Raw genomic sequence first — 17,087 nt, 5'->3', positions numbered from 1 at the left:
CCCGGGGCATTCCCCCGTAAGTTACAAGACTAAAAATGTTACAACACAAACCTTCCAAAACCCATGGGTTAATATATTATTGTTTTTTATAGTTTAAGTAGATCTAAACTCTGAAATTATATATAACTTAAAATTGTATAGAACATTTTAGGATTATTAGGACTATGAGATCTTTTAAAAAATGATGTGAATTATTATTAACTAAAAACTACAGTATTTTAAGCAAATTCATATTAATTTTATATTCAATTTCATTTCAATAATAATAAAAAATTACGAGCTTCATAAAATTTATAAGTTAGTCAATATTAGTTTTTAAAATGAGAGGTCTACAGAAGTTAATTCTTATTTTAAATTTGTTCCTTTCAAAGCAAAGAAAGCAACTTAAAAAACATAGTTCAGTTTAAAAAACATCTACATGCAACAAATTTAATGTATAATCTATTATCAAGTAGGACTATGCTTAAAATTTCTAATTACATAAACTTAACTCATTATTGGCTATCGATAAAACCTATATCAAAAATAAAATAGCTAATAGTAATTAAAAAATATTCGCTACTTTACTTTATTATCAGCAGTTTGGTTTTAATAAATGTTAAAACTGAGTAATTTTATATAAACTTAAAAATTTACTTTCGTTTTGAGTATCAAAGTCTGATTGATAATTATGAAGATGTTATTTAAGCAATGAACAAAGTAAACTACAATAAAAAGCTTTTATTAAAAATACAAATGTTAATTTATTTAAAGTAAAAATATTTCAATGCATAGTTACATACATAAACGATTCAACTTGAGTATATCAAACCTTGAGTTTTTACTTTTGACACTACTTTTGACTCTATTTATTTTAATAATTTAAATCTTTAAGCTTAAACTCGCTTTTTATTAAATGAAAATCATACTTCAAACGCGTTGACTGAAAAGAATTGGACTATATTTTAGTCGAGTTATAAGCATTTTATAAAAAAAAAAATTAAATTTTTTTATCACATGTTAGAAAAATTCACTCTATTATAAACACTTGGAATTAAAAGAACTTTTACCTTGAAATATGTTTAAAGTATATAAAAATTATTACACAAAACAACAAAAAAATGCCAAACATTCAACAACTTTGTGCAAAGAATGCTACTATAAAAACAAAAAAACTTAGATAAAAAAGTGCATATATGAAAACGTGATTATAAAAACAAGACTGATTAAAAAAACATTGAAATCTTTACAAAAGTTTTTTAGTTTGACACAGTAAACTAGTTAGCAATGAAAAGTATCAGAATTTTAATAAAAAAGTTAAAATTAAGATTACTTTAGTGTTAATTGCACAGAAAAGTTTAAAAAAATTAAAAAATGAAAATTACAGGTAGACACAAAAAATACATCTTTAAAACAACAACAAAATTAAAAATGTATGTTTTAGTTATTCTCAATCTGAAATCTCAATAATTTTGTGATCACAGTTTTGTAAATAATATTATATAAAACAGTGTCACACATTTAAAATATAATTTACAAGAAAGATACGCACAAATTATGGTGAATAACGAATATTTTTTGATAAGTAAATAACAATCTCTACAGAAAACTAAATAAAACCAATAAGAGATCACTTTTACATTAAACAAATAATACAAATGTATAATACAAAATTTACAGAAAACTAAAAAAAATAACAACGTAATTAACATCACGAAATGTTTTAAAAATAACAAAATAAATAAAAAAACAATTCAGAATGTAAATTTATTGTGACGTCACAATCAAAAATCTTCGTCGTCTTCGTCGACCTCGAAGTCATCATCGGAATACCCGCCGACCGTCACGTCATCATTATTCGTCACGTCACCTTCGCTCGTGTCGTCACTTTCCGACTTTGCGGAGCTTTTTTCGGTGTCCATAACGTCACTTTTGATCTTCTGTGACGTCACTGCAGCGTCGCCCCTCTCGAGATGCTCGTCATCAAGTTGAGACGCTTCAGCTTTCAAATCGTCGATTTTCAAAGTCTCCATGCCGAAATCATTTGCGACGTCGTTTTGAGATTTCTCAGAAGTTACGTCATTATCAAAGTCTTCAATTTTGACGTCATCATTTTGAGCTTTTGAAGAAGATTTGCGGCTTGAAACGTCATCGCCTTCAGCATGATCAGATTTAGCTTTAGAAATCATCGAGTCTTTTTCATCTTTCAAACTGCTGATGTGACTTCTTAAACTTTTTGCGTCATCAACTTCAACATTTTTTATTTCAACATCTTTCACTTGATTGCTCTTAACACTGGCAACGTCATCCTTTTGAGTTTTGTAACTTTTGTTGCTAATAGTGACGCTTATGACGTCATTCTTATCGCTTCCCCTCGAGCTGAAAACTTTTCCCTTGTGAGACAACCGCTCGAAACTTTTGACGCTCTTATCAGCTTCATAACCACTGATGTTGTTACCACGGTTACTGATTACGTCATTGTTACGTGACGTCATCGTTTGACTGAGGTCGTTGATCTCTTCAACTATCCCCAATTGGTGCTTCAGTTTATTCAAATGAATTCTCATCTTGCCTTCTTCTAATTGGTGCAAGTTAGACTGAAGGTGGCGCTCCATAGTCAACACCAGCATTCTGTTTGTAAATATTAAATACAATTTTGAAATTAGTAAGAAAACTGGAGATAACTATTATTTCTATAATCTAGTTCGAAAAAAAATTGAACCTTAGTTATAATTATTTCCCTTGTTCTCAAACATTTTTTACTTGTAAGGGAATTGTTTAATTATACTACCTAGTTCAGAAAAATGTTTTTTTGAACGTTAGTTATAACTTTAATTAAATTTGTTTTTAGAGACAAGAAAATTAAAACCAGTGTGGTTGAGACTTTTACGAGTTGTTACAACCTAAGCACGTAGGCACAAAAAAGAATGTGTGAAGTATTTATAAATTTAAAAACACACTTTTATATTAGCAGACTCATAAAATTTAAATGACAGTTTATTTAGACGTTAATTAAGTTTTCTTAATTAGGAACACTTTTTATGGAAACTAAGAAAAAATTTATAATTCAGTATGACTGAAACTTTTATGTAAGTTTTAACTTGAGTACATAGGCACAACTGAACTACATAAAACTAGTTTCTTCAAACCTGTTGGAGTAAATATTTTTCTCCAGTATGTCGTTGGTGACCCTGCTGACGAAATTCAGGTATTTCAGGTTTTCGTCTTCCTCTATTATCTTGTTCCTGGTTTCTATTTGCTTCTGCTGGTCGTTGTAGTCAACAAAAGGCTGCTGGTTTATCGCCCGCTCAAATCTATCGTTTGCACTGTGAATATTTGTTTAATTTGAATACTTGATATGAACTTATTAGTATAATATATCAATTGATTTCAGTAATTTTCCAAACTTATATTTCGAACACTCATAACTTTTTAAATGTTCAAGTTTTTGATATACAAATTCTACTTATGATAATATTTGTTTAAGATAATTACTTATTATTGCTCTTAAATTATTCTAGTTAAACTAAAGAAATCGTTTAAAATTTAATTTACAAAAATGAATTAATTTCAACTTAAATTTTATTTCTACACGTATAGGGTGTCTGAAAAAACGTATCCACACATCAAATAGTTTTTAAAACATAAGTTACTTTTTGAGTTTATAACAACTCAAATAAGTACCAAAACTTTAGCAGCAGATAACTCGATAGTTTTTTTTTCTTTACAGACTAAACTCATTATTAATATATTAAACCAAATGATGCAGCCAAATTTTACTTTTAATAAATTATATTCATTGTTTAAGACACCGTGTATAAAATGTTACATAGTTATAATTTCCAACCTGTTTTGTAGTTCCACATGAGTAGCAACCTCTTCATCTTTCTCCTGAAGTTTTTGTACAAATTCCGCTTGATCCTCAACCCATTTTTCATAATCTTCACTCCTGTTTTTATAATTTATAATTACACTACAAAGTTGTAAGCTGTACAGTATATTCTTAATTTCGAACAAATAATTTAAATGTGTATTGTAATAGTTTTATTTTGGAAGCATACACAGTTTACGTAACAAACTACTTTTTAAGTTAAACACATACTTGTTAAAATATTACATTGTATTACAGTTGAAATATAAGACTGATTGCAAGTAATCGAAACTTCAGTAAGTAGTCAGTAAAATATTACGTATTTGTATAACACAATTTATATATCCAATCAAACTGAATGTTACATATATTAGGTTCGTGCGCAAAATTTTCTTTATTTAGCCTGACTGAGACCAATTTAGCCTGACATTTTGTCAAAGTAAGAAAAATCCCCTTAAGAAGTCATTTTAGGTATTGGGGGGTCTTGATTAGTACTATTGTAGTCTCCGACTTCAACCAGCTTTATTTCAAAAACATTTTGAGCTTTAAAATCTGCAAAAAGCAACTCATAGCTTAGTTGCAACTCAATAAAATAAGACTAAATTGTGAAAAAGGTGAACTGTAATGTTTAAACTGAATTTGTTTAATAAATTTTCATAATTATTATATATATAATCTACTCAAAACTAAATAATGAAAATTCTTAAAAACTTTTTAGACATTCAACAAAAAGTTTTAAGTATTTATTTTTACAAATACTGACTGATTTTGTCTTTAATAACTAAATCTTTATTTAGAAATAAGCTCACATCTCAATTTGATCTTAAAATGATTTCTCAATTTTTTTGAATCAAAAATTTTCAAGCATTTGAACTGAGAAAAACTGATATTCTCAAAATTTTTAATAAAAAACTGATTTAGCCTGACGTTTTTTAATTTTTTTCCAAAAACTGATTTAGCCTGACTTAGCCTGACGCGACGAACCCTGATATATAACAAATCAATATTTATATAATTAAATTTTTTCGATTTCACACTATAGCGACACAAACTGACGTTCTTAAAATTCTTTCGTAAATTAATTCCTCACTCAGCTTATAACTAGCTTTTCTGTTCAATTTCTCGTTTATATCCGTACTGTTTTCGTATCTAAAATTTTTCTGAATAATCCTAACGTAATTTTTCACTAGTTCCAAAGCAAAGTTTTTATTACAAGCATGTCTCTTTGATTTAAACTCGACTATTTCCAATACGAGACTTCTGTATTTTTCTTTGTGTTTTTCGCTTTCAGATAAGTAATGATCTCGTAAAATTTCCATCAGCTTCAAACTAGATTCTTTTTCGATGGCGTTCCATATGTACAAAAAGTTTTGGTTTAAAACCGTGTTTTTTGGTGTTCTATCAACTTTTAAATGTTGGAAAACTTCGTTATTTTCCAGTTTTTCGCAGGCAGCTAAGTACTGATTTTTATGTGTCATTGAATTGTGGATATTTGACTTCAAATTGAAAAGTAAATTTTTCAAGTACTCATCACTTTGTAAATTTGACCTACTTTGAGCAGGCGAGACCAAAAAGTTAAGAAACATTTTGATTGAAAAACTTGCAAAATTTTTGTAAAAACTATATTTGGATCGTAAATTTGTAAATTTAATTAGCTGCTATGACAACTAAAAATTCATTTTAGAATAAAAATCATTGATGTGAAATTTCGATTTGTTGTAGAAATTGTTCGCTCGGAGGGCCCGGCAGCCCCGACGGAACAGTTACTGCCTTTGAGTAACTTATGCGTCTCACACTCATAGCCAATCAATATGTATAGACAATATATAAAATATACAAATATCAATTGTAAATATCAAATATGCATATCAATATATGATTAATATGAATATAGGGAATATGAATATCATTAATGGGAATCAATAACAATAATAAATACATATAATAATATGAACATTTAACAGGATCTAATAATTTTAAATAATTATATATAAATACAGAAAACTTAAACTACCACTAATATACTAAATAAATCACTAATATATTATAAACAACTATTTTTCACTAATTTTATTATTAAACAAATTAGAAATTTAAGCTTGCAATTAAAGAAAATCAAGAGAGAATAACAGCATTTACAAGATAGCAGTCAACAAAAGGTTACAACAAGTTCTCTGAAGCCATATCATGTTACTCTCAAAACATATCATGTAACTCTCAAGCCCTATTATTAAACTCTGAAGACATAAAACCTGTCTTCAAAAACACAAATTCTATCTATTATTACGTCATATCTTTTAATTTTAGCTTTCATAGAAATATATAACTATTTTGTACTTTTTCGAATAATAGCCTAACATTACAAAATAAACTTTTTAAATAGTTTTGAGCTTTCTATGAAAAAAAGGAACAATATTTGTGATACAAGTTATTGTATTCAAATAAAATCATAGAGTAACATAATTTGTAACAACTTTGTTTTTTGAACACCTCTGTGTATATTTTAGCTTATTCTGCCTAAGCTTTTATTGTCATTTATTCATGAGTTAACTGTTGTAGTGCGTAACATACAAGCTACATATGAATAATTTATTTTAAAATTTAAAGCTTTTAATTCGCATTTTACAAACCAATGTACAATTTAAAGTACTGTGTTATTATACGGACAAAGAAATACCTTTTTTAAAATAACAACAAGTAGTTTTTAGCATGCTCAATTCAGTCTACCTGATTTGCTAAATTAAAAGTGTTTTGTTTTGTTTTACAAGACTGTTTAAGACCAAGTTGTGTAAGCTTTATAAAACAATTGATTTTAATTTTTATGGCACATCTAAATAAATTTAAAAACTAGAAGTACATCTTCTAATGAACCAATGTTTATCAAAATATTTACTTTGTGTCTAATTTTGACTATTGCTGGTAATTCTTAATTTTATTTTTCTACTGTTTATAATACATCATAATGAACCACAAAACAAAATCAGCATTATTAAAAATAACTAACCAAAACTACTAATTGCTAAAAGTAATTTAAAACAATTAAATTTCTATCAAAACTAAAAACCTTTTGCTAATGGAATTTTCTACTTTTTTTCATTATTAAAGTACGGAATAAATACCCACACAAAAAAAAAATATCTTGACGTTCGAAAATTCAACAGTTTATTTTTAAAAACGATCACATCATAAGAAGAAATTCTTAAAATATTTTGTTATTACCTTTGACCGTATTCTAAATTGGCAAGTGAACACTTAGTTTAGAGTTCAAAAAACAGCTAATAGGAAAAATATAAAGTTATACAGTGCTTCCTCACTCATACGGTCATTTTGGACAAGCACCTTTTACAAATAAGGCAATTACTTTACAAAGTTTAATTTCCTCGACGAACCAAAAAATTAAAACAGACAAAAACTAAACGAAGCAAAACTTTGTAAAGTTAAAATTCAATTAAACGAAACAAATTATTTTGTGTGGAGTTTAACTAATATCAGAAATCTTTCTAAATGAGGATGGAGGTTTGTTTGACATAACTCTCTTGTTTTTTAGCATAATACTCACAGAATCGGATAAGTTGTGCAACACCTTCTGGTTTTTTGTTTCATCCGGCCGGTTGTGTACTAATGCTAAGGTGCGTCCTGGCAACATTCTTAAATACAACCCAGTTTAATCAAAACCAAAAACTTTAAGTTTGGAGTATTCCTTGATTTGATACTCTAATATTTGTACAACGCAAAAATTATAATTTATGACATCAAGTTTAACTTTCAAGAGTTTTCACGTTTTTATAAACTGCTTGCTTAGTTATTGAAATCAGTTTAGACATTTATTTATATTAAAATACTTTAGCCTAATTAAATATTACTTAAACTGACGGATAAGTGAGAAAACGGATAAGTTAGGACCGGATAAGTGAGGAAAAACTGTACTAAAACTATGTTCCATTAACATTCAGTTACAAGACCTGAAAATGTGATGATAGCAAATAATGAAAGATGATTGAAAAAAAAACCTTATTTAGAGCATTTAAAAATGTTTAAACTAGTTTAGATTTTGTATACAAAATATATACTTAAACTGATAATAAATAAAAACACCAAAACTTGTTTTCATTACTTTATAAAAATAAACTTATTATATAAAACATTAGAAACTAAAAAATATATTAGAACTCCAAAACCTTATAACGAAAGCTAAAAAATAGTTGATGAATGTTAAAAAGTACAATTAAAAAAAAAAACAAACTCCAATAACCTCTTAACAATATTTTCCTCTTCCTTCTCATCCATCTCCTCCTTCCTCTCCTCTTCCGCCTTCCTCCTCCTCACCATGGGGGGAGCGTAGTTCCTCGATCTCGACAGCCACGACGTTTTCCCGCCGTTTTTCTTCAGCGTCCTCGGTTGAAACTGGCGTTCCGGCTGAACGAACTTGTCGCTGTGGCGCAGCAGGTAGTCGCCGCTGTAGGTTATTTCCCGCGCTTTGTTCATGGTCTGCCGCATTTTTTGCTTCTGGGTCGTGTTGGGCCTCTTGTCTGACACTGAAAAAGTTGCTGATTAAAATATTTTTGTTAACGATTTGTTTCAAAATATTTTTATATTAGTCTTTTAAAGTTCTTATCGGTAAAAAATCTTATCAGTTTAGAATTTTTATTTCAGCTCTTTAAAAGGTTAATTAATAAAAAAAAAACATAACAGTTAAACTAAAACCTATAACATTAATTTACGTAAATAAAAACAGTTGTTGTTAACAGTTTAAATTTGATTATTGGTACTAAAACAATTAAAAAACTAACAAAAAACATTATTCGTTTTGTTATCAAAAACAATGATAAACACCTGCCAGGGTTCGTGCGCGAATTTTTTTTAATTTAGCCTGACTGAGACCAATTTAGCCTGACATTTTTTCAAAGTAACGAAAATTCCCTTTAGAAGTCATTTTAGGTATTTGGGGTCTTGATTAGTACTATTGTAGTTTGCAACTTCAACCAGCTTTATCTCAAAAATATTTTGAGCTTTAAAAATCTGCTGAAAGCAACTCATAGCTTAGTTACAACTCAATAAAATAAGACTAAATTGTGAAAAAAGTGATTGACCCCATCCCCTATGCCCTTAACATAACAAATTCAGTGATAAGTTTTAAAATACGCGCTATATCTAATCTATTACTAGTGTAAAAATTTAATATATATTACTTAACACAATTTTTCAATTTAATTAAGCACTAAGTAAAAACATTATAAACAGAAGATTTATAATAAAACAACGTGCATTGTCGTGTTTCATTAAAATTATAATGAAATGCTTACAAGAGTATTAAAATAAGTAAAAAAATATTTTTATAGTATTTTAGCTAGTACTTAAAATTGATACATAATTATAAATCCTAAACTTTAAATAAATATAGTGATTGTTGATGTCATATCAGATTTAAAAAGCTTACACTTAAATTTAAACAAATAACCTTAATTATTTTGTTCTTGTATAGAAAAATGGATTGTTCCTAAAATTTGTACTCCCACAAAACTTAATACTTATATCTTAAAACTAAGTTTTAGTGTTGTGAATATCTCTAATAATTTTAGACAAACAGTAAAATATATGAACAAACTGCTTAGAGTTATAATCTAAAAATTATTTGGTATAAAGCCTTTTAATTAGAAATTAAAACAGTTTAATCAACTAAGCTCTGAAAAACAAAGCTGATGTAAACAAATTCAAACAAACAGCTAAGTTGTTGAACTAAACTGTAATGTTTAAACTGTATTTTTTTATAAATTTTCATAATTATGACGTATATAATCTACCCAAAACAAATATTAAATGTTCTTAAATTTTTTTAAGAGATTCAACAAAAGGTTTTAAGCATTTATCTTTACAAACACTGACTGATCTTGAATTTAATAACTAAATCTTTATTTAGAAATAAATTCACATCTCAATTTTTTTAATCAAAAATTTTTAAGCATTTGAACTGAGAAAAACTGAGATTCTCAAGTTTTTAAACAAAAAAACTGATTTAGCCTGACGTTTTCCAACTTTTTTCAAAAAACTGATTTAGCCTGACTTAGCCTGATTTTGCCTGACGCGCACGAACCCTGACCTGCGTAGTGGGATAATATTTTGATAAATATGTAAATCTTTGTTATCAATAGCAACAATTTATTTACAAGAACCTGCGTAATGGGATGTAGACGTCATCAGTGACGATTTGGGTCTGAGCTGCTGGGTTCTGTTATCCATTTTGTGAGTCTTCAGCAACCTGTCTTCCGCAGTTGTGACGTCATAAGTCTTGTTTGGGTTGGTTGTGACGTCATAGTACTTGATCGAAGCGCCTCGTGGTGTTTGAACTTGCTTTGAAGGAGTTGTCTGTGAATAATTTGATTTGAAAAATAACGCATTTAGAAGGATTAAATACTATTTTTGATCAACATATTAAAAACAAAGATGACATCAACAATAAAAACTAAACTTAAAAGTTTGCTTGAACAAAACTGATAAAGTTAGGTACTGAAGCAAGGACATACATAACATATTAAAAATCTTTTAAAACCTTAAATACAAGTTAATAAATCAGTCTCAACTTGAATTTTGTTGAAAACAAATAAAATATAGGTAAGTCAGTTACTCATTTTTAAGTGATACTTTGTATGCAGCTAAAACTTTCTTCTTGTAGGTTATCCTATTGATAAAAAATGTTTTTAAAACTTAAATAGGATCTTTTAAGTAGTTTGCTAGAATATTTTAAAAGTTTATTCTCTTATTTAAGAACTGAGTTTCTCAAAGTGGGCGATATTGACCACTTGGGCGATTTTGACTATAAGGGTGAATAATTAGTAAGGAGACTACAAAGTAAATAAGTAATTAACAAGCAAACATTTTATCTTAACCTAGTAAACACAGTGTTTATTGTACTACTGTCAAGTGGGCAATAATGAAGATGAGTAAATGCTAATTTTTAGCATCATCAGGGTTGCCACTCTTTGAGCCAAAAAATCTTCCCTGAGTGACCAAAAAGTTCCCTGAGTAACCTTAAATTTCCCTGAGTTTCCCTGAGTATTTTTCAAATCTTAAAAAAAAAAATTCTCTTCTAACACAAAATATTAATACCTCATTCTCATTTTTCTTATTTAATAATAAAAGGAAGGTTGTATGTGTATGCTTCTACATTAAATTTATGAAAAAAACTGTTTTCAAAAACTTAATCTTAAAAGGTTTAAACCAATTAAAAATTAAAAACTAAATTTTTGCACAACTTTGTGTAAACTTGTTAGTTAACTTTCTACATAAAAGAATAAAGTTTAATTTGTTTGACATTTTAATTGACAAAAATAAATTATACTATAATAATAATTTCACATGAAGAACTCACTTAAATGCATACATAATAACTTCATTATGACTTGTATGTCTTTCCTAACAACTGTTCTGAATGCAGTAAATAAAACTTAAGTTTAACATTATTGTAAAAATGTATTGATTAATGCTTAAACAAATAACAAATAACTTTATTATTTAAAAAATAAGAACTAATAGTACAACATAGTGTTTTTTAAACTACATAAGTAACTAAAAATAAAAAATTTATTAGAACTTTTCAATGAATAGTTAACAACAACTTTCATTTCTCTAAACTGTTTGACTTTACTTAAGTAAATATAAATTTAAAACTTAAAAAAACTACAAGGTCAATACTAAGAATATTGAAGAACTAGCCACAAGGCTAAAAAAATTCTAAATAACCACTTAAATAATAAAAACTACTACTTTTGAACAAAATATTGAAACTGGATTAACTAAACCTCATTCTAGATCTAGAAAAAAAATTCCCTGAGATTTTCAAAAACTTCCCTGAAATTTAAAGAAAAAATCAAAACTTCCCTGAGTTTCCCTGAGTTAAAAGAAAAATTCCAAAATTCCCTGAGTTTCCCTGAGATTTTCTACAGTTTGAAAATTCCCTGAGATTCCCTGAGTTCCCTGAGTGTGTGGCAACCCTGCATCATTGAAAATATTAAGGTATGGTTCCTCGAAATATCAACCTTAAACTCGCTTAAAATTAGTGATGTACCGGACTCACTATCCGGGTCCGGGTCCGGCCGGATATTGCAATTTTTGTCTGATATCCGGATCCGGCCGGATTCTAATTTGAAAAAAAAGTCCGGATCCGGTTCCGGCCGGACTTTAATTTGAAAAAAAAGTCCGGGTCCGGTTCCGGCCGGATTCTAATTAAAAAAAAAGTCCGGATCCGGGTCCGGCCGGATCCTAACAGAGATCCGGCCAGACCCGGTCTAGTTAGTAAAAAAGAGCATACTGAAAAGTATTTTTTCAAAAACAAACCCTGTGTAATATAATAAGAGTCATTTTCGTCAGTTAAAATTAAACACCTACCGTGATTGGCTCATTTTGTACACATGACTAATTTACATTTGTTTACATTTAAACTATGAAATAAACATTTCATGAAATGCAACTCTTTACATATGTTGTAAAATTGAAAACTTTGGAATGAATACTTGCATTATTTATTGTTTAAAGTTGAGCTCAGAGAATATTTAGAGTTAATACGGTTGAATGTACGAGCCAATAAGAATCATCTGACGAAATGTTTTAAACTAAATACTGATGCAACAAAACATCAGAACATGACAGGCAGTTTATATGTAATCAGTTAGTTAGTTTGGTGTGTAGCTTGAAGCAACAAAATATCTTGAACTTTTTTGTGAATGCTTATTGTAAGTAGTGTTTTGTTTTAAAAGTGAATATTTCATCAAGTGTTTAATTGTTTAAATATTTAATACAGGTTTGTAGTTTAATAGTTTATTAAAAATTTTTCAGTTTCTTGTTTACTAATAGTTTAATTTAATTTTAGTTTTTTGTTTTAAGTCTTTTGATATAGATTTTAATAGCTTCCAGTTTTTAAAGTGTTACCAAAGTAATTAATAATTTTGTATATGCTAGTATTTCTTGTTGTGTTTTATATAAAAGATTCATCACTCAAAACTGTCGTGTCTGATTATAGAAAGTAGTCTCAGTTATAATTTAGTATTTGTTAGATATTAATTAAATAAGGTAGTATTTAAATATGATGGGTAGTACTAATAAGTTAAGTGTACCACAATCAGTCAACAACTTTACTACCAAATTGTCAACCTTTGATAGCTGTTTTACTGATTATTAGATTAAAGTATTTTTTTCAGTTTTTAAAATCTCTTTCTGACTCAGGCTTATTTATACTCATTCTAACTAGTTTTATTGACTTAAACAGTGGCAACCTTGCTAATTTGAAAATTTTTGGGAATTTTAGAAAATCTTGGACTACCTCAGGCTAGTTTAGTTTTATATAAAAACTCAGGCTAGTTTTCTTTTAGATTTGAATGAGTTTGAGCTGATCCAGTTTCAAATATTTTGTAATTTTCTAGTGTATTTTGTTTAAGAACTTGATTTTAGATTTTTAATTGTAAATAACACCTAAATTTGTAAACCTTGTGGCTAGCTGTTCTACTTATTATTAGATTAAAGTTCTTTTTTTTAAGTTTTTAAAAACCTCATTCTGACTTAGGCTAGTATATTATAGTGATGTACCGCACTCACTATCCGGGTCCGGCCGGTTATTGCCATTTTTGTCTGATATCCGGATCCGGCCGGATTCTAATTTAAAAAATAAGTCCGGATCCGGTTCCGGCCGGACTTTAATTTGAAAAAAAAGTCCGGATCTGGTTTTGGCCGGATTCTAATTTGAAAAAAAAGTCCGGATCCGGTTCCGGCCGGATTCTATTTTGAAAAAAAGGTCCGGATCCGGGTCCGGCCGGACCCGAAATTGTGGGTCCGGTACATCACTACTTTAAAATACAGAAGATAAGTATTTATATTCTACTGTTATATTATTTTCTGTAAATTTCACATATTCTAAGTACAAAAATAGTATTTCAAAAACAATTATAATTGTTAAATAATCTTTTTTTTCAAAAAGACTAATGCATTCCTCTGCCTATCCACATAATTTTAAAAGAAGTAAACCTTCAACTTCACAAGAAAACTAAAGGTTTACATTTGAACAATCATATAACCAATTATAAAAGTGTCCACAATAAAGTTCATTTTGTCTTGCTTGATTTTTTGTTGTTGTTAAATATAACTTTGTTTTCTATATAATCAATTATGTTTTATTATAATTTTTATTACTTTTTAGTGTATATTGTTGTTAATGTCTATAATTATTGTTTAAATATAATCTTTCAGTTTCGTTTTTTTGTTGATTTCTTGTAAAACCCTGATAATACGTTTAGAAAAACATATGCAATTTGAAAACCAAAACTATAATTTATTGAGTTTAATTTTTGTATTGTTTATACAAAACTAAAAAGACTTATCTAAAAATTATTAGATAGTTGTTTTTTAGCTAAAAAAATTTGTTAACTTTTTGAAGATATTTAGAATTATCTATTGAAAACATTCAATTTTTCCTTATTATGACATCATAACGGATAAATAATAGATATATTTTTATAACAATATTACTTATAACTTATTTTTTTTAATTATCTTAAGTAATACAGGGTAAAAGTTTAAGTTAAATAGTTGAGTAATAATGACTTTTTAAAAGAAAAACAAATAGTCTCTGGTCAAAAATAAAATTAGTTTTTATACCAAAACTACAAACTGAATAGCTATGGAAAAATTGATGTTTTTTAGGACAACCTCTAATCATATTTTGTTATATTCCAATTTATCTTTATAGTAGTTATGACACTTCACCCACAAATTGTATCCAACAACAACTACTTTAGTCTTCAAAGTTTGCTCAATGAGAATAATGTAATAAATTTTCAATATTTTAAACAAAATAACCTATCCAACCCATAACTATGAACTTTTTCTTACTAAACAAATTAAAACCTTAATATTTCCAGGATCTTCATTTTGCTGCCTAATTTTCTTGATCATCTGGCTTCTTCTCAGCTGGTCTCTTTTGACAACACTCTTCCTGGTTGAGGCTGGAGGTTTGCTGTCTATTGCAGCTGTAAAGAGTAAAAAATATAACTAATTGTACATTGATAACACTTGCATAAAAAAACTTTTAAAAATCTATAGTTTAGAACGCTTAAATAACCATAGTCCTGGTGAATATATAATTGAAGTAGACAAGGGTTAAAAAAAACTTAACATACATATAATATACTAAAACTCATAATATAATAAAAAGTTTTAAAGCAAAGAATTTTAAAAAAAAATTTGTAAACTAACACTTCATTGTGTTGAGATTGTAGTAGTGGTTTGACATCTGGTCTTGTATTAAATGCTGAGATTGCAACTTGTTTATTGTTGGCTTCAAAGCTATATGATAAAAACAAAATGTAAATCAGCTTATAGATAAACAAAAGTGAAAAAAATGGCCATTATTTTGATACATTGTAATTTAATGAAAGGTATAATTTTTTTGTTTTTTTTTTACTTTGTCTCAAGGAAAAAAAGAACAAATTAAATTGTACTGAAGTATCATGATTTTTATTACAAGTATTAAAACTACATGAAACTCCAAGTAAGTTAACTTTAAAATCATATTGACTATTGATTTTCAATTTACTTTTCAAATAAAAGCAAAGAGCAGACTACTTATTGCCTATAACAATTAAAATAGCTATTATATAAAAGTTTCTAAAGCAGTTACACTGACCACTACATTTTACTATTATGCAATGTAATTTATAAATACAAAAAATTATGATGCTTTAAATTTTTTGTTGTGTTTTTGTATTTAAGGCCATAGGGGGGGGGGGGGGTAGAAGCCATTTTTTGACCAAAAATAACATATAGACTAATATTATAGTAAATTTCATAATTTTTCAGATGCTTTTTTTAGATTTTAAAAATATTTAGTAACTTTTTTTTTTTTATGACCGGTTATATAAAGGGTTGTCTTTATAAAGGGTATAAAAAGGGTAACTTTAAAGCCGTTTTTCTCAAGTTTTTAAAAACGGGCTTTAAAGTCTATCTTCTCCTTCATTTTTCAAGCAATCTTCTTAAAATTTTCAGGAAATGTTCCTTACATTATGAGAAAAAAACGTTATTTGTGAATTTTAATAATTTAAAAAAATAAAAATTTTATGACAAAAATAAAAAAAAAAAGTGATTTTTTATCAAAAAAAAATTTTTTTTTTCACAAAAAAGGTATTTTTACTTGAAATTTTTTAAAGTCACAAATAACGTTTTTTTGTTATTGTATAAAGAATAGACTGTGAAAGTTTGAAGAAGATTGCTTAAAAAATAAAGGAGGAGATAGATTTTGAATGCATTAGTCTTTTTTCGCCGTTTTAGTTTTTCCTTCCCCATAAAGAACCTGTTATGCGGCCCAACTTTGGCCAGTCATATCTCAAAAACTAATTTGAATTTTTAAAAACGATAAAAAGCAACTTGAAGCTTAGTAAAAACTCTATAAAATAAGATCAACTTGTAAAAAACATGGCCTACCCCCCCTATGGCCTTAATGTCTGTTATAATTAGAAGTATTTAAACTACTTTTATTAACTTTTCAAAGAAAGAATAATAATCAAGTAATTGTTATATTTTGAAACAAATAAAATTAGTTATTTAACTAATTTTTTAAATTAAATACACACTAACCACTGCTCTTTAAGGCCATATGTCCTCTTAACGAATTGTACGAAAGCTTTTGTGATCTTTTCATTTCAAATAGTTACTCAAAATCAATGAAGTTTAATAAGAGTATCTAAAACAAAAAGTAAACAATATATGATCACAAAAACTAAAAATTTTAAATTAGGACAATTAAACAAGCATAAAGCATATATAGCATTAAATTTTTTTATTGTATAAAAAACTGTACATATGTTGAAACTTTTTAAAACTAACAAGCAAAAAAATTTTTCTTTATATTCAGAAAAATGTTAATTACCAATATTTTACTTTATAGAAAATTAATAAGTATTGTAAGTTTTAAAATAGTTAAAACTAGCTTAATTTTTATACTAGCAGATTTTAGTTTGCTACTTTCTATATCAAACTATTTTCTTCATTATGGTTTAGTCCAGAGTCCTTAAAGGCCTCATTCAAACTTTTATTTTAATAATTTCAATATAAATTTGTTTAAAAACAAATTTAACTTTTAAAACTAATCACCCCTGTCTATGGTTTTTATCAAAAATAGGTTTTATAATATATTAAAATAGTTATTTTTAGACTTGCTGAACCTGATTTAAAAATAAAAGTGACTTGTTAGCAATAT

The 17,087-nt window shown here is 27.4% G+C and overlaps 1 protein-coding gene across 1 annotated transcript; it reads right to left on the bottom strand.

Annotated features, from left to right (window-relative positions):
• Positions 1-1,763: 1,763 nt before the first annotated feature.
• Positions 1,764-16,568, bottom strand: LOC145841650 (spermatogenesis-associated protein 7 homolog). The gene is made up of 8 exons (XM_082949002.1): positions 16,466-16,568; positions 15,089-15,178; positions 14,741-14,862; positions 10,021-10,213; positions 8,103-8,385; positions 3,827-3,928; positions 3,129-3,305; positions 1,764-2,610 (listed from the first exon to the last, which is right to left on the bottom strand). Exons 1-8 carry the CDS (start codon positions 16,527-16,529, stop codon positions 1,764-1,766), a joined length of 1,878 nt encoding a protein of 625 aa, XP_082805128.1. The 5' UTR covers positions 16,530-16,568.
• Between the last annotated feature and the right edge of the window lie 519 nt (positions 16,569-17,087).

The sequence above is a fragment of the Thalia democratica genome, chromosome 7, assembly GCF_965202585.1.
Source record: "Thalia democratica chromosome 7, ktThaDemo2.hap1.1, whole genome shotgun sequence".
Taxonomy (NCBI): Eukaryota; Metazoa; Chordata; class Thaliacea; order Salpida; family Salpidae; genus Thalia; species Thalia democratica.
Note: the sequence above shows the minus strand (reverse complement) of the source record. Positions and strands in the feature narration are given on the sequence as shown.

Coding starts and splice junctions, on each gene's coding strand:
- LOC145841650 (XM_082949002.1), bottom strand. CDS start 16,529: ATGAAAAGATCACAAAAGCTTTCGTACAATTCGTTAAGAGGACATATG. Junction 10,214..14,740: donor AAGATCCTGGAAATATTAAG/GTTTTAATTTGT, acceptor AATTATTCACAG/ACAACTCCTTCAAAGCAAGT. Junction 8,386..10,020: donor GTCTACATCCCATTACGCAG/GTTCTTGTAAAT, acceptor CAACTTTTTCAG/TGTCAGACAAGAGGCCCAAC.